The following is a 19,325-nucleotide window of genomic DNA, read 5'->3' as shown; positions in this document are numbered from 1 at the left end:
GACTTGTCAGAACGGTCACTGTGTCCGAGTCTGACAGCCGACTGACCTTTATCTCAGCACGGAAACACTGGAGGGTTATAGGTAAGATGAATGATTTTCTTACCTAGTAGGAGGTGCACTTCTCCACCCTCGAGTGGTCCGGTCCAAGATTGGAGGTCTTCCTTGCGGCTGGTCAGGTTCGAACTTTCGTCCTAGCCCCACGTTGGGCGCCAAATGTTAGGGCACACCGGATGCGTGTGTTCTCATCTTAGTTGTCTGCTGCCAAATTGAATGTGAGATGTTACGGCCAGAGGAATCAGGACACAAATGCAAGCAATTGTCTCTAAAGATTTCCCGGTCTTTTAATGGTCGGACCGCTCTTTTTATAAGAGAAATCGGGCGGTCTCAGCACATTACATCATGGGTTTTTCCAACTTGTCAATTATTACAAAACTCTTTTGATCTTACATGTTCTATGTTATTATCTTTATTACTATAATATCATTATTCTAATGATTATTGCTTTTAGTCTAATTCTGTACCGCTATCGCCCTAATGGCTGTTTTGGGTCAAGCTGACATCTGTCTATGCACGCATTCTACTTATCTTTGGTTTATTGGGGATCAATTCACCTACGTGCAGGTACATTTACTCTCGATAAGACTAGGGGATTTACACGGATCTTGGTACATCCTGGTACAGAGTAACAAACAGAATTTAGTCTTATAACAGTGAATTAGAAAACCTTAAAGTGACATGAATCTAATGTTCAGCAAAGCGTCCATATAAGTTTCATTCCAGTATATCTTCATATGCCATAACAAGCCTTAGAGATAAAGGAGACTGCTGAATTCAGGTCAGTCCAGAAATCGTGATCGGTACACGGACCATGAAAGTAGGACATGTGAAGCTGACCTAACACTGTGACCCTTGTAAAGTCATTATCTTCTATGACATATATTTTAGAATTTTGTTTTGCAGAATTTTTGTTAAATGGGTTGTCTCATTAAAATGGAGCTGCATTGTGCAGGCTTGACATGTGCTGTATGATGTCCAACCTGCTGTGCCATCTTGTAATGGGGATAAAAGTTCCTTGATTTGCTAATTGGTGCAGGTGCCAGCAATGGGACACCCACCAATCAGCAAGTTATCACCTATCCTTTAACTGGACAACTCCTTTTAATAAAAAGAACTAGATGGTGTCCCGATTCTAACGCATCGGGTATTCTAGAATATGCATGTCAACGTAGTATATTGCCCAGCCCACGTAGTATATTGCCCAGCCCACGTAGTATATTGCCCAGCCCACGTAGTATATTGTCCAGCCCACGTAGTATATTGTCCAGCCCACGTAGTATATTGCCCAGCCCACGTAGTATATTGCCCAGCCCACGTAGTATATTGCCCAGCCCACGTAGTATATTGCCCAGCCCACGTAGTATATTGCCCAGCCACGTAGTATATTGCCCAGCCACGTAGTATATTGCACAGCGACGTAGTATATTGCCCAGTGACGTAGTATATTGCCCAGTGACGTAGTATATTGCCCAGCCACGTAGTATATTGCCCAGTGACGTAGTATATTGCCCAGCCCACGTAGTATATTGCCCAGCCACGTAGTATATTGCCCAGCCACGTAGTATATTGCCCAGCCACGTAGTATATTGCCCAGCCACGTAGTATATTGCCCAGCCACGTAGTATATTGCACAGCGACGTAGTATATTGCCCAGTGACGTAGTATATTGCCCAGTGACGTAGTATATTGCCCAGCCCACGTAGTATATTGCCCAGCCACGTAGTATATTGCCCAGCCACGTAGTATATTGCCCAGTTACGTAGTATATTGCCCAGTGACGTAGTATATTGCCCAGCCACGTAGTATATTGCCCAGCCACGTAGTATATTGCCCAGTTACGTAGTATATTGCCCAGTGACGTAGTATATTGCCCAGTGACGTAGTATATTGCCCAGCCCACGTAGTATATTGCCCAGCCACGTAGTATATTGCCCAGCCACGTAGTATATTGCCCAGTTACGTAGTATATTGCCCAGTGACGTAGTATATTGCCCAGCCACGTAGTATATTGCCCAGCCACGTAGTATATTGCCCAGTTACGTAGTATATTGCCCAGTTACGTAGTATATTGCCCAGTTACGTAGTATATTGCCCAGTTACGTAGTATATTGCCCAGTGACGTAGTATACAGCACAGAGCCACGTAGTATATTGCACAGTTATGTAGTATATTGCCCAGTGACGTAGTATATTGCTCAACAGCCATGTAGTATATTGCCCAGTTATGTAGTATACAGCACAGAGCCACGTAGTATATTGCACAGCGACATAGTATACAGCACAGAGCCACGTAGTATATTGCCCAGTGACGTAGTATACAGCACAGAGCCACATAGTATATTGCCCAGTGACGTATATAGCACAGAGCCACGTAGTATATTGCCCAGTGACGTAGTATACAGCACAGAGCCACGTAGTATATTGCCCAGTGACGTAGTAAACAGCACAGAGCCACGTAGTATATTGCCCAGTGACGTAGTATACAGCACAGAGCCACGTAGTATATTGCCCAGTGACGTAGTATATTGCCCAGTGATGTAGTATATTGCCCAGCTACGTAGTATATTGCCCAGCCCACGTAGTATATTGCCCAGCCCACGTAGTATATTGCCCAGCCCACGTAGTATATTGTCCAGCCCACGTAGTATATTGTCCAGCCCACGTAGTATATTGCCCAGCCCACGTAGTATATTGCCCAGCCCACGTAGTATATTGCCCAGCCCACGTAGTATATTGCCCAGCCACGTAGTATATTGCCCAGCCACGTAGTATATTGCACAGTGACGTAGTATATTGCCCAGTGACGTAGTATATTGCCCAGTGACGTAGTATATTGCCCAGCCACGTAGTATATTGCCCAGTTACATAGTATATTGCCCAGTGACGTAGTATATTGCCCAGCCCACGTAGTATATTGCCCAGCCACGTAGTATATTGCCCAGCCACGTAGTATATTGCCCAGCCACGTAGTATATTGCCCAGCCACGTAGTATATTGCCCAGCCACGTAGTATATTGCACAGCGACGTAGTATATTGCCCAGTGACGTAGTATATTGCCCAGCCGACGTAGTATATTGCCCAGCCCACGTAGTATATTGCCCAGCCACGTAGTATATTGCCCAGTTACGTAGTATATTGCCCAGTGACGTAGTATATTGCCCAGCCACGTAGTATATTGCCCAGCCACGTAGTATATTGCCCAGTTACGTAGTATATTGCCCAGTTACGTAGTATATTGCCCAGTGACGTAGTATACAGCACAGAGCCACGTAGTATATTGCACAGTTATGTAGTATATTGCCCAGTGACGTAGTATATTGCTCAACAGCCATGTAGTATATTGCCCAGTTATGTAGTATACAGCACAGAGCCACGTAGTATATTGCACAGCGACATAGTATACAGCACAGAGCCACGTAGTATATTGCCCAGTGACGTAGTATACAGCACAGAGCCACATAGTATATTGCCCAGTGACGTATATAGCACAGAGCCACGTAGTATATTGCACAGCGACATAGTATACAGCACAGAGCCACGTAGTATATTGCCCAGCCACGTAGTATATTGCCCAGCCACGTAGTATATTGCCCAGCCACGTAGTATATTGCACAGCGACGTAGTATATTGCCCAGTGACGTAGTATATTGCCCAGCCGACGTAGTATATTGCCCAGCCCACGTAGTATATTGCCCAGCCACGTAGTATATTGCCCAGTTACGTAGTATATTGCCCAGTGACGTAGTATATTGCCCAGCCACGTAGTATATTGCCCAGCCACGTAGTATATTGCCCAGTTACGTAGTATATTGCCCAGTTACGTAGTATATTGCCCAGTGACGTAGTATACAGCACAGAGCCACGTAGTATATTGCACAGTTATGTAGTATATTGCCCAGTGACGTAGTATATTGCTCAACAGCCATGTAGTATATTGCCCAGTTATGTAGTATACAGCACAGAGCCACGTAGTATATTGCACAGCGACATAGTATACAGCACAGAGCCACGTAGTATATTGCCCAGTGACGTAGTATACAGCACAGAGCCACATAGTATATTGCCCAGTGACGTATACAGCACAGAGCCACGTAGTATATTGCACAGCGACATAGTATACAGCACAGAGCCACGTAGTATATTGCCCAGTGACGTAGTATACAGCACAGAGCCACATAGTATATTGCCCAGTGACGTATATAGCACAGAGCCACGTAGTATATTGCCCAGTGACGTAGTATACAGCACAGAGCCACGTAGTATATTGCCCAGTGACGTAGTAAACAGCACAGAGCCACGTAGTATATTGCCCAGTGACGTAGTATACAGCACAGAGCCACGTAGTATATTGCCCAGTGACGTAGTATATTGCCCAGTGATGTAGTATATTGCCCAGCTACGTAGTATATTGCCCAGCCACGTATGTCACAGGTTAAAAAATAAACACATACTCACCTTCCGAGGGCGCCTTGTAGTAGTTCTGTCGCCTGTGTGCGGTGCAGGCGGCAGCTTCCAGTCCCAGGGTGTGATGACGTCGCGGTCACATGACCGTGACGTCATGGCAGGTCCTTCTCGCGCAGGTGCACAGGGCCTACGATGACGTCGCGGTCACATGACCGTGACGTCATGGCAGGTCCTCGTCGCATACAATCCTTAGCACCGGAACCTGCCGCTTGCATGTACCGGTCACTGGAGCGTCGCGAGGAGTGGGAAAGGCGGCGGAAGGTGAGTATATAATGATTTGTTATTTTTTTTATTATTTTTAACATTAGATGTTTTTACTATTGAGGCTGCATAGGCTGCCTCAATAGTAAAAACTTGGTCACACAGGGTTAATAGCGGCGGTAACGGAGTGAGTTACCCGCGGCATACCGCGGTCCGTTACCGCTGGCATTAACCCTGTGTGAGTGGTGACTGCGGGGAGTATGGAGCGGGCGCCGGGCACTGACTGCAGGGGAGTAGGGAGGGACTAATCGGACTGTGGCCGTCGCTGATTGGTCGCGGCAGCCATGACAGGCAGCTGGCGAGACCAATCAGCAACTTGGATTCCATGACAGACAGAGGCCGCGACCAATGAATATCTGCGACAGACAGACAGACAGACGGAAGTGACCCTTAGACAATTATATAGTAGATGAGCGTGTGCCGTAATGTCACATGTATGATTACAAAAAGAAGAAAAACCTATCCTGAACATGCGATGAAGACAAATTTATCATAATACTACCTTGGGTTTTTTGGGGATACTTGTTATTTATATTAAAGCAATGTGTTAATTCATAATATCTGTCCGCAGGGAGCAGACCCTCACATTCTGGCTAAGGAACGAGAAAGTGCCTTGTCCCTGGCGAGCACTGGAGGATATTCTGATATTGTGACTTTACTCTTGAATACGAAAGTGGATATTAATATTTATGACTGGGTAAGGCTACTTTTACACTTGCGTTTTTCAGCTTCCGTCACAATCCGTCCATCCTGCGCTGCCCGTCGTCGGCTATAATGGAAGCCTATGGACGCAGGATCCGTCGCTGACCGTCACACACAGGAATCCAGCAACGTATCACGTTTTTCCCCTCTGAGCATGCCCGGAAGGATTTTCAAATCCGGGAAAAGGTCTCTCTCTCCCCTTCTCCCTCTCCCTCTCATCCCCGGACATATGATCCCAGCAATTTCTCCATTGAAATTGTGTCAACAGCACAAACGACGCATCCATCATTACACTTGATGCGTCACACACATTTTTCACAATTTTCGTAACGTCTGTCGACAGAGTCATTTTACTGCACAACGACGTACAGCAGACAACGCAAGTGTGAAAGAAGCCTAAGACAACGTGTTGTTAGCATGCAGTAATGACTTTGTCATTTAATGTAAAAGTTGCACGGTAATATAATATGTATTGCTTCTTTATACATTCTGTGGTTATTAATGTCATAAACACTGATTCATACTATATGTATTCCATAATGATTTATATAAAATATGATTTCACTTATCTACATAGTCTAACAGATGAAATATGAAAATATTTCTCCAGTCCTAATAGTGTGACTGCCACTTCAAAAAATGTTGACATTTCATAGAGACAAAAGTTTTGATTAGTGAAGGGGAGGTTGGGTGGCGAGCTGAGGTGTCAGAAGTGCCCTACTTTGCTCTATTGTGGTGTTCTGGCTTCATTCATTGTTTGCATCCAGCCACCAGAACTGAAAGCAGCTGATCAGTGGAGTTGCCGGTGTCAGACCCCCTCTGATCTGATATTGGTGACCTACAGGTCCTTCTCAAAAAATTAGCATATAGTGTTAAATTTCATTATTTACCATAATGTAATGATTACAATTAAACTTTCATATATTATAGATTCATTATCCACCAACTGAAATTTGTCAGGTCTTTTATTGTTTTAATACTGATGATTTTGGCATACAACTCCTGATAACCCAAAAAACCTGTCTCAATAAATTAGCATATCAAGAAAAGGTTCTCTAAATGACCTATTACCCTAATCTTCTGAATCAACTAATTAACTCTAAACACATGCAAAAGATACCTGAGGCTTTTAAAAACTCCCTGCCTGGTTCATTACTCAAAACCCCCATCATGGGTAAGACTAGCGACCTGACAGATGTCAAGAAGGCCATCATTGACACCCTCAAGCAAGAGGGTAAGACCCAGAAAGTTCTCAACAAATAGGCTGTTCCCAGAGTGCTGTATCAAGGCACCTCAATGGTAAGTCTGTTGGAAGGAAACAATGTGGCAGAAAACGCTGTACAACGAGAAGAGGTGACCGGACCCTGAGGAAGATTGTGGAGAAGGACCGATTCCAGACCTTGGGGAACCTGAGGAAGCAGTGGACTGAGTCTGGTGTGGAAAGGCGTGTGCAGGAAATGGGCTACAGGTGCCGCATTCCCCAGGTAAAGCCACTTTTGAACCATAAACAGCGGCAGAAGCGCCTGACCTGGGCTACAGAGAAGCAGCACTGGACTGTTGCTAAGTGGTCCCAAGTACTTTTTTCTGATGAAAGCAAATTTTGCATGTCATTCGGAAATCAAGGTGCCAGAGTCTGGAGGAAGACTGGGGAGAAGGAAATGCCAAAATGCCTGAAGTCCAGTGTCAAGTACCCACAGTCAGTGATGGTGTGGGGTGCCATGTCAGCTGCTGGTGTTGGTCCACTGTGTTTCATCAAGGGCAGGGTCAATGCAGCTAGCTATCAGGAGATTTTGGAGCACTTCATGCTTCCCTCGGCTGAAATGCTTTATGGAGATGAAGATTTCATTTTCCAGCACGACCTGGCACCTGCTCACAGTGCCAAAACCACTGGTAAATGGTTTACTGACCATGGTATTACTGTGCTCAATTGGCCTGCCAACTCTCCTGACCTGAACCCCATAGAGAATCTGTGGGATATTGTGAAGAGAAAGTTGAGAGACGCAAGACCCAACACTCTGGATGAGCTTAAGGCCGCTATTGAAGCATCCTGGGCCTCCATAACATCTCAGCAGTGTCACAGGCTGATTGCCTCCATGCCACGCCGCATTGAAGCAGTCATTTCTGCCAAAGGATTCCCGACAAAGTATTGAGTGCATAACTGAACATTATTATTTGATGGTTTTTTTGTTTGTTATTAAAAAACACTTTTGTTTGATTGGACGGGTGAAATATGCTAATTTATTGAGACAGGTTTTTTGGGTTATCAGGAGTTGTAGGCCAAAATCATCAGTATTAAAACAATAAAAGACCTGACAAATTTCAGTTGGTGGATAATGAATCTATAATATATGAAAGTTTAATTGTAATCATTACATTATGGTAAATAATGAAATTTAACACTATATGCTAATTTTTTGAGAAGGACCTGTATACTAAAAAGAATTAACTGATATTAGAAGCCTGGGCAACCCCTTTAAATCCGGTGTTATCTGTACTATGCCTTTTAGGCATAATACTGACCAGTTCTAAAGCTGCACATTATTATCACTGTGAAATAACACCGTATTGGGCAGTCACTCCTACACTGATATTCTTTCCTGCATTGTTACAGTGAGATACATTATACTGCCCAGTGTGTGTTAGCAGAAAATGCATTAAAATAATTCATAGAAATGATTCATGTCTTGCTTTTGTTTTTGCAGAATGGAGGGACACCATTATTGTATGCCGTGAGAGGGAATCATGTGAAATGTGTAGAGGTGTTACTAGGTACATACACATTCGTATTTGCTATATTATAGATGTATTTAAGTAAATGGAAGCGGAAAGAAAAAACACTGAGGGAAAAGCGAGTTTGGTTGTGCCTTATATCAATAGACCTAAAGATGCAAAAATATCTGGCTTTTTAGGCAAGTTTTAAACAGTGAAGGACCACCCCCCTTCCCAGACCAGATTTTCCCTTCTACCATGTATTATCCATACTTGGCATCTTTGAGATACCACCCTCTTAGGCAACCACTTTGCATTCAATTGTGGCTGGTTGTCTGGAAGAGGTTTTACTATATTTGGTAAAGTAGCTTAAAAAAGCCACTTGGAAAAAGGATAAACAAATTAATTAATAATTAATTGTACCTTCTATATCTATAGAGCGAGGAGCTGATTTAACAATGGAGGCAGACTCTGGATACACCCCAATGGATCTTGCTGTTGCACTTGGACATAAAAAAGGTATTATTATAGGTCCCTCTGACAAGAGCATAATGTTATTTCATAGGTGAGCTCTGTGGATAAAAAGCAATGACATGTACCACCATAGGAGTTGTGTACAAGGGTGTCCATGTTTTTCATAAATTGTAATAATGTTTGGGAATTGGGGAACATAGAAACTTTGGAGGCCTCATTCAAAATGTAATTTTTTGGTCTGAGTAGAACTTGGGCTTGGGTTAGATAGTCATAGATTCTCTCATCTGAGAGAATTGGACCAAATATGCAAATGATACTCTGATCAAACTATGATCACAGTTTGATTAGAGTGTCACATGAGTGTGATCCGATTCTCTGGAATGATAGAATCGGAGCACACTAATGAGAAGATTGAGAACTTTTTTTTTTTTTCTTCTGCATCCAATTGCAGTCCGATGATTTCCATGCAATCATTGACCTGCATGGCTGAGTGTGATCTGAATATTGGATCAAACTCTGACATGCTGACATTTTTTTTCCCTCAGACTGATTCGGACATGCACAGCCCCATAGAATAACATTGGTCCGAATGCAATCCAATGTTTTGTTGGATCGCACTTGGATAGAAAATGGTGGTGTGCATCTGGCCTTACACAAAGAAAATTATACTAGAAAGATTTGCACCCACTCCTGGCTTACAGATACACTCCCCAACATTGAAATTGCAGTACCAAAATGAAAAAGTTATGGTATTAATAAAATGACAGGGTGAATAGACATGTTAATGATATGCAAATGGTGAAAAAAGGGAAACATTTACAAAACATCTCTATTTATTTAGTATAGAGTATGAATGCCATGTGAAGTAATACACACTTACATGCTTTTCTCCAAAGTTTCCCAACAGCCATTTTTCTTCACGTCAGCGCCAGGCCGCATGTGGCTTTTAGTACTGTGAGCAGGCTTTGTGATTTAAATGTGGCTACATGGGCTGTAGTATCACCTACCTTTTCTCCCATAGATCATATTTGGGATGCCATTGATCAGCAATTGCAAAGGAGGCTGCCAGCAGCAGATCTTAGTGATGTGTGCCCAAATGCATTCAGGACAGTCCCCAGATTACCATTAATAACTTTACTGATACATGTTAAGGCATTTATTTCTGCATGTGATGCTCATACTTGATACTGAATAAATTCAGATGCTTTGAAAACTGTGTTTCCATTTTTCCATCATTTGCATATCATTAACATGTCTATCCATCCTGTGATTAGCACAGGAAATTGCAGAACCACTAGCCAAAATCTTTGAAAAATTCTGAAAAATAGGAGAAATAGGGCAAATATTGTCCCTGTCTTCAAAAAAGGAAAAAAGGAAATTTCAGGCCAGTGAGCCTTGTTCCTATGCAGGAAAAATCTTTGAAATTATTAAACAACATGTATGTAAGTACCTGGATAAGAATACAGTAATTAAGCAGAGTCAGCATGGGTTTGTAGCAAACAAGTCATGCCAGACTAATTAATTTCCTTCTATAATGGAATCACTGACTGGGTGGATTCGGGAAATGCGGTAGGTCTAGTATATCTTGACTTTAATAAAAGAATTTGATAAAGTATCTCATACTAAAATTATTGAAGAAATTACAAAGTATGGGATTGGCAAGGCTACGGTTAGGTGGATTCATAACTGACTCAAAGAGTGATAATAAATGGTTGCACATCCAATTGTAAGAGTGTTTCAAGTGGGGTACCACAAGGCTCTGTCCTAGCCCCAATGTTGTTCAACATTTTTAATATTGATCTAGATAAGGGAACTGAAGGTAAACTGATCAAATTTGCAGATGATGCAAAGCTAAGAGGGATAGATAACACTAGAGAAGACAAAGGATTCAGAAGGATCTAGATAAGTTTGAACAATGGGCAGAGACTAATAGAATGGTATTTAACAGGGTGAAATGCAAGATTCTACATCTGGGCAATAAAAACTAAAATTACATCTACAGAATGGGAGGAACAGAACTAAGCAACAGCATTTGTGAAAAAGACTTTGGTATACTAATATATCACAGACTGCACCTGAGTCAACAGTGTGATGCAGCAGCAAAAAAAGCCAATGTAGTTCTAGGATGTATTCATAGAAGCATAGAGTCTAGATCACGTGAAGTATCCTACTCTACTCCTCTTTGGTCAGGCTGTATCTGGAATATTGTGTCCAGTTCTGGGCACCACATTTTAAAAAAGACATTGAAAAACTTGAGCAAGTTCAGAGAAGAGCTACCAGGATGGTGAGTGGACTGTAAAATATGTCTTACAAGGAACAGTTAAAGGATCTGCGAATGTTTAGCTTGTAAAAAAGAAGACTAAGAGGAGAATTAATAGCTGTCTACAAATATCTGAAGGGAAGGGATGTCACAGTGTAGAGGGATGATCATTATTCTCATTTGTACATGGAAACACGAGAAGCAATGGAATGAAAGGGAGAGCATAAAGATTAGATATTAAAAAAACTTTTTGAGGGTGATCAATGAGTGGCTGCCATGAGAGGTGGTGCATTCTCCTACAATTGAAGTCTTTAAACAGAGGCTGGACAGATATCTGTCTGATATGGTTTAGTGAATCCTGCATTGAGCAGGGGTTTGCACACGATGACCCTGGAGGTCCCTACCAACTACCATTCTATGATTCTAATTTCACCCTTCCCTTCTTGGTGTTGTAATTTCAGTGTTGAGTATATAAACAGTGGCTTGCAAAAGTATTTACCTCCTTGGATTTTTATGTGTGTTGTTACATTTCAACCTATGTTTAAATATTTTTGTAGATTTGTGTGTGATGCATCAGCACTAGTGTTGAGCATTCCGATACCGCAAGTATCGGGTATCGGCCGATATTTGCTGTATCGGAATTCCGATACCGAGATCCGATACTTTTGTGGTATCGGGTATCGGTATCGAAACAACATTAATGTGTAAAATAAAGAATTAAAATAAAAAATATTGCTATACTCACCTCTCCGACGCAGCCTGGACCTCACCGAGGGAACCGGCAGCGTTCTTTGCTTAAAATGCGCGCTTTTCCTTCCTTCCGTGACGTCACCTCTTCTGATTGGTCGCGTGCCGCCCATGTGGCCGCGACGCGACCAATCACAGCAAGCCGTGACGTAATTTTCAGGTCCTTCTAGGCATTCAGTATTTTAAAATTACGTTCCGGCTTTGTGATTGGTCGCGTCGCGGTCACATGGGCGACGCGACCAATCACAAGCAGTGACGTCACGGGAGGCAGGAGACGCGCGCATTTTTAAAATTACGTCACGGCTTGTGATTGGTTGCGTGCCGCCCATGTGACCGCGACGCGACCAATCACAGCAAGCCGTGACGTAATTTCAGGTCCTGATGCCTATTTCTGCATTCAGGACCTGAAATTACGTCACGGCTTGCTGTGATTGGTCGCGTCGCGGTCACATGGGCGGCACGCAACCAATCACAAGCCGTGACGTAATTTTAAAAATGCGCGCGTCTCCTGCCTCCCGTGACGTCATGGCTTGTGATTGGTCGCGTCGCCCATGTGACCGCGACGCGACCAATCACAAAGCCGGAACGTAATTTTAAAATACTGAATGCCTAGAAGGACCTGAAAATTACGTCACGGCTTGCTGTGATTGGTCGCGTCACGGCCACATGGGCGGCACGCGACCAATCAGAAGCCGTGACGTCACGGAAGGAAGGAAAAGCGCGCATTTTAAGCAAAGAACGCTGCCGGTTCCCTCGGTGAGGTCCAGGCTGCGTCGGAGAGGTGAGTATAGCAATATTTTTTATTTTAATTCTTTATTTTACACATTAATGTTGTTTCGATACCGATACCCGATACCACAAAAGTATCGGATCTCGGTATCGGAATTCCGATACAGCAAATATCGGCCGATACCCGATACTTGCGGTATCGGAATGCTCAACACTACTCAACACTAATCAGCACTAAATAGTCTAAAGTTGGTGAAGTGAGAAAAATATAGGGATAAATTAAATTTATGGGATCAAATAACTAAAAATTGTCATGTGCATATGTATTTTGCCATGAATCCCCTAAACATTTCTTGTACAAGCAATTTTCTATGAATCACCTCAAAATTTCTGGTTTAAGCAATTACCTCCATAAGCCACATGCTTCGTGAAAGGAAGTCCACCTGTGTGCAAGTGTCACATGGTATGTCAGTATATACACACCTTTTCTGAAAGGCCACAGAGGCTGTAAGGCTACTATTTGCACACGTAAGAAAAGAGGTGCAGAATTTTCTGCACAAAATCCGCATCTCCTGGCAGAATCCGCAGCCGCGGATTTGCCGCGGTTTTTATGCAGATTTTGTGCGGTTTTTATGCGGAATTGATGCGGATTTTGTGTGGTTTTTGCCACTGCGGATTTTTAACATGGAGGAGTGCAGAAACGCTGCAGATCCGCACAAAAGAAGTGACATGCACTTCTTTGAAATCCGCAGCAATTTCGCACTGATTTTTCCTCACCATCTGCACAGCTATTTTTTAACCCCATTGATTTACATTGTACTGTACATCACAGTGCGGATCTGCAGCGTTTCTGCGCGGAAAAAATCCGCTGCGGATCCGCAGCAAATCCGCATCGTGTGCACATAGCCTTACACTATAAAGCAAGAGACACCCCTAACCAAATAACACTATGAAGGCCAAGGAGATCCCCAAACAAGTCAGTGACAAAGTTAATGGTTTTGGGTTATAAAAAAAAAAAATCTCAATCTCTGATGATCCCCTGGACCACCACAAAATCTTTTATCATCCAATGGAAAGAACATGGTACCACAACAAACCTGCCAAGAGAGGGCTGCCCACTAAAACGGTCAGCCCGGGCAAGGAGGGCATAAATCAGAGAGGCAGCACATAGACCAAAGGTAACCCTGAAGGAACTGCAGAGTTTACAAGCAGAGACTGGAGTATCTGTCCGTCCATACGACGACAATAAACCATACACTCCACAGAGGTGGCATTTATGGGAGAGTTGCCACAAAAAAAGTTTTACTTACACACAAAAATAAGGCTCTTTTTAATTCCCCAAAATGTATGGAGGAAGACGAGACCAAAATTTAACTTTTTGGCCAATAAGGTAAACACTATGTCTGGTGCCAAACCAACAGCACAGATCACCCCAAGAACATCATCGCCACAGTGAGACATGGTGGTGGCAGCAGCATTATGCTGTGGGGATGTGTTCTGCAGCAGGGACAGGAAAAATAGTCTGAGTAGAGAGGAAGATGGATGGTGCAAAATACAGGTATATTCTTGATCAAAACCTGTTTGTCAGTGATTTGAGACTGGGACGGAGGTTCACCTTCCAACGAGACCATTACCAAAAGCATACGGCTACAGCAACACTCGAGTGGTTTAAGGGGAAAAATGTAAATGCTTTGGAATGGCCTAGTCAAGGCCCAGACCTTAAAGCCAATTAAGAATCTGTGGTCAGACTTGAAAATTGCTGTTCACCCGAAGAAACAATCTAACTTGAAGGAGCTGGAGCAGTTTTGCCTTAACCCCTTTCTGACATCAGATGTAATAATCCGTCCATCTGCCTTGGGTCTACTTGACTAGGGACGGATTATTACGTCATTTCGATCGCTTGCCGGGTGTAAACTGATTCTGACACATGACACCTGGTACTAAGTGCCAGGAGTGGACACGCACCGCTCCCGGCACTTTAATCCCCAAAATGCTGCAAACTAATGCGATTGCAGCATTCCGGGAGCCGTCAGAGGGCTGACAGCCCCTCTGCCGTTAGATCGGAGACCTCGTGGCATGACGCGGGGTCCCTATCGTTGCCGTGGTGAACCGATGTCTTCTAAAAATTGGAGAGCACCACTAAATGAAGGGGATACACCTGAGGCATGTCAAAGACCAACAGTAAAACAATCAAGAAAAAAGAAACACAGGGATCACCTAAAATACACTAATATTATATTTGGTACTACAAAAAACAAAAACCACATAAATACATTTAAATGCCATAAAATGACACAAATAATATACATTTGGCCCACAATAGAGCCACAGCTCTCAATGAACTGACATACTATGGCTCTATTGTGGGCTAAATGTACATTATTTGTGTCATTTTATGAATTGTAATTGTTTTTATGTGGTTTTCGTTTTTTTTGTAATGCCAAATAAAATATTAGTGTATTTTAGGTGATCCCTGTGAATATGGCTTTTTTCCTTTTTTCTTTTTTTTTCTTTTTTATAAATTGTTTGAATGGTGACCCGAAGTCGTCATCCGGGTCATCAGAGCTAGGTAACTTCCTGATCATGTGCATGATCAGCAACTTTCCCTGTCAGTGCAGAGATGACAGTTTATACACCATTGGTATGCTGCTGCATCCCCATGCTGTACAAGTGATCTGCTTGCAAAAAATGATAGTCCAATTTTTTGAATAATTGCAAAAATATAAAAAATTAAAAAAATCAAGATATTGTATCTATATATATATATATTTGTATGACAAAAATGATAAACAATGAAAGTACACATATTTGGTATTGCCACGTTCGCAACGACCTGACTTATAAAACTGTCCCACTAGTTAATCCCTCTAGTGAACACCATAAATAAAAAACAAGGCAAAAAACAAGGCTTTATCATTATACCACCGATCAAAAAGTGGAATAAAACGCAATCAAAAGGACAGATATAAATAAACATGGTCTCGCTGAAAACGTCATCTTGTCCCGCTAAAAACAAGCCACCATACAGCTCCATCAGCAGAAAAATAAAAAAGTTATAGCTCTCAGAATAAAGCAATGCAAAAATTAGTACGGTATTTTGTCTATAAAATTGTTTTTATTGTGTAAAAGTGCCAAAACATAAAAAAGATACAAATGATGTATCGCTGTAATCGTACTGACCTGAAGAATAGTACTGCCTTATCAATTTTACCACACGTGGATCAGTATAAACCCCCCTCCAAAGAAAAATTCCTGAATTGCTGTCTTTTGTTCACTCTGCCTCTCAAAAATGGTACCAATAAAAACATTAACTCGTCCCACAAAAAACAAGCCCTCACATGACTCTGTGGGCCAAAATAAGGAAAAATTATAGCTCTCAAAATGCGGTGATGCAAAAACTATTTTTTTGCAATAAAAAGCGTCTTTTAGTGTGTGACAGCAGATAAACATAAAAACCCGATATGAATCTGGTTTCGCTGTAATCACTTATACTGCACGAGGAACAGTGTAAAAAATAAATAAAACCAGTTCTTCACCTGCTGTTGATTTTTGTAATTCTGCCATTCAAAGATCGCAGTCAGGTTTGGCGCACATTTATCCTGCACTCTTTTACACCGTGGTTTCTGTGTAAATCTCTGAAATACGTGATTCAGACGGAACCTCTGGGGGAAGATTCCCTATATTTGAAGCAGATGGAGGCACTGTGGACGCCATAGGACCTGTGATCTGGTTGTGTCCGTCTTTTTAGGATTGCATAAAAGTGCCGTCGGCCACAGTTTTGTGCATTTCTGAAAAGGACACTGCTGAACAGAGGCCAGACAGAGTCCAGAGTAACTTTGCTGCCTCATTATTGTGAATGGATTCCTCGGGTTTCAGCTGAACCTCAGAGATTTAGATGGAAACCCCAAAGTAAGTGATCAGCGTAGAGCACCGGATAATCGTGATCCCAAACGTTATGGAAAATGTTCCCATGCTCAAAATATTTCATGCTTGAAAAATATGTCCGAGTCACTGCGGCTGCACGGGGCCCACGAAGACTCGAACATGTTTGCCCATCAGTATTCCATACTAAAGGGATATCCCCATCTTAATATTTCATAGACCAAGATAGGAGTGACTGCTTCTAAGTCCCAACTATGGGGGTATATAAAGTCTGCCAAGTGCAGCTGTGTTAACGCCATTTGCGTCACTTCCATAGAAATGACATTGTACCAGAGCTTTTTCTAACTCCCATTAATTTCTGTGAGTATTACGCAAGCAGTATAGCACAGCTGACCTCAGATGTTTTCATAGCAGGACCTCTGGCATCTGGGAGCCTTGGCCACAAAAGTTGAAGATGGGAATAAACCTTTAAGGGAATCCTGTCCATCATCTAGACATTTTCTTCTGTTTTGTTAATTGAATTTGTAATTTTCTTTTTTTTCCCAGTCATCTTGTATTTTCCAAGAAGTGGATAAGAGGTCTGCTATAGTGATGAGCGAGTATACTCATTGCTCGGGTTTTCCCGAGCATGCTCGGGTGATCTCCGAGTATATTGTTAGTGTTCGGAGATTTAGTTTTCATCGCGGCAGTTGAATGATTTACAGCTATTAGCCAGACTGAGTACATGTGGAGGTTGCCTGGTTGCTGGGGAATCCCCACATGTACTAAGCCTGGCTAGTAGCTGTAAATCATTCAGCTGCCGCAATGAAAACTAAATCTCCGAACACTAAGAAAATACTTGAAGATCACCCGAGCATGCTCGGGAAAACCCGAACAACAAGTATACTCGCTTATGACTAGTCTGCTATACTGAAGCAATGCTTTCTTAATGGGGTGTTTTTGCCTTGGAATGTTTATATAGTTTTATTAAAAATATTCTTTTCTTTCTTTAGTTCAACAGGTAATTGAGCATCATATCCTAAAACTGTTTCAGAATCAATCATAATCGGTGAACGAGAGAAGACTAAGAGAAAGTTGACGGAAACAGGACCGTTTCTGTAGCGCACAGAACTAAACTAATGCCGGATTTCTAATAACGCTATCAAGAACTTTATTTAAGCCTCTTTTGCAGAGAAATAATTCAAGCAGAGCGAAAATGCTTTAGACATATAAGCAAAAAATCAATCTTTTTATTCTGCTTGAAGGCGCAGTAGCCAATTATTGCCATTTTCCTTTTTAAATGTGCCTTGCCCAACCAGGAAGGTTAGGGCTTTTATGAGTGGGAAATTAGAATCTCCAGCGTTTGAGTCTGAAGGGTTATAGTATTAAAAGCAAGACATTTCATAACATTTGCATATCATGTGTCATTTTAACAGGTTAAGTCCAGATCTGAAGGTAACAGGTTGTCTCAGTCTTGCAATTTGGGGAATACTATTTGAACTGTGTATATTCAAGGATTTTCCCTTAAAATTTAAATAGCTGCTTGCTTTGACTATGATATTTGAATGTATTTTGGCAGCTGGTATTTTAAGAGAAAATTTCTCTAAAACATGAAATGAGATGATAAATTTGGTGCAGCTTTAGGTTGTCTAATCTCAGTTTACAACCCTTATTGGCTTACTTGGTGGCAGCAGTTTTCCTACGGTGTTCAGTAGTTTTTGTTGTGGGAAAAGAAACACTTATAAAAAATCTGTTGCATTTTTAAATGCAGAATACCAGCAGTTCTTCACCACAAACCGCATGTTAAGAAAGGTTGCTTCAAATCTGCAAAAAAAAATGCATAAAAAGGCAAAACTCATAAAAAGGCGAAGCACAATTGCAATAATCAGAGCAGAATATTCTGTAGTTTGTTTCGGATACCTGCAGAAAAAACGCAGGGGGGAAGCAGTTTGTGCACTGGGGAACATGTCCTAAGTATCAGGCTATGACCGCTCTGCCAGACCCAAATGTTACATAGATCCCAGTGAATCTTGATGGAACATATTGACTCTTAAAGGGCCACTGTCACCCCCCCCCCCAGCCGTTATAAACTAAAAGAGCCACCTTGTGCAGCAGTAATGCTGCAGTCTAACAAGGTGGCTCTTTTAGTTTTTGATTCATTTATTACCTCAATAAAGCGTTTTAAAAATTGGCCACACATACCAGATATTGTACCAGGAGGCGGTCCGAATCGTCCTCTTATCAATCTTCCAACTGCCGTCACTCTTCTCTTCAGGGCCGATGGTACCCGCCCCCTTCGCGTTGTTGCTTCTTAAATCTGGCGCCTGCGCTGTGCGTGCCTGCCTGGGGCCTGCGCAGTGTTCTTTGTCAGTCACATCTCAGATGCCGGGTGCCTGACTGCGCCCTGTTACTGAATCCCCGCCCCGCACTGTGTTATTCATTATGCACAGTGCGGGGCTGGGGTTCCTGGGAAGGCGGGGGAGCGTCAGAGATGGGAGAGCATCCGAGATGGGGGAGCACCTGAACAGCGCAGTGCGCATGCCCAGGAATGCCAGCCCCGCACTGTGCATAATGAATAACACAGTGCGGAGCGGGGATTCAGTAACAGGGCGGCCGCACTGCCCGCACAGGCGCAGTCAGGCACCCGGCATCTGAGATGTGACTGACGATGAAGACTGCGCAGGCCCCAGGCAGGCACGCACAGCGCAGGCGCCGGATTTAAGAAGCAACAGCGCGAAGGGGGCGGCGACCATCGCCCCTGAAGAGAAGAGTGACGGCAGTTGGGGGATTCATACAGGACGATTCGGACCGCCTCCTGGTACAATATCTGGTATGTGTGGCCAATTTTTAAAACGCTTTATTGAGGTAATAAATGAATCAAAAACTAAAAGAGCCACCTTGTTAGACTGCAGCATTACTGCTGCACAAGGTGGCTCTTTTAGTTTATGACGGCTGGAGGGGGTGACAGTGGCCCTTTAATGGTCTGTAAGGCTGTGTGCCCATGATTAGTATTTGATGCTGCGTCAAAAACGCACCGTCTTACTTACTGTTCCAGCAAAGT

General features: G+C 42.8%; 1 protein-coding gene across 1 annotated transcript in view; it reads left to right on the top strand.

Annotated features, from left to right (window-relative positions):
- RFXANK (regulatory factor X associated ankyrin containing protein) overlaps positions 1–18,092 on the top strand; it is a 44,569-nt gene extending 26,477 nt beyond the window's left edge. Inside the window, exons 6-9 of the mRNA XM_077252535.1 lie at positions 5,354–5,479; positions 8,187–8,253; positions 8,632–8,712; positions 17,278–18,092. Coding sequence (XP_077108650.1) covers positions 5,354–5,479; positions 8,187–8,253; positions 8,632–8,712; positions 17,278–17,330 — 327 coding nt within the window. The 3' untranslated portion in view covers positions 17,331–18,092. The remainder of the gene's footprint in view (positions 1–5,353; positions 5,480–8,186; positions 8,254–8,631; positions 8,713–17,277) is intronic.
- The last annotated feature ends 1,233 nt before the right edge of the window (positions 18,093–19,325 follow it).

Source organism: Ranitomeya variabilis, chromosome 1, assembly GCF_051348905.1.
Source record: "Ranitomeya variabilis isolate aRanVar5 chromosome 1, aRanVar5.hap1, whole genome shotgun sequence".
Lineage (NCBI taxonomy): Eukaryota > Metazoa > Chordata > Amphibia > Anura > Dendrobatidae > Ranitomeya > Ranitomeya variabilis.
Note: the sequence above shows the minus strand (reverse complement) of the source record. Positions and strands in the feature narration are given on the sequence as shown.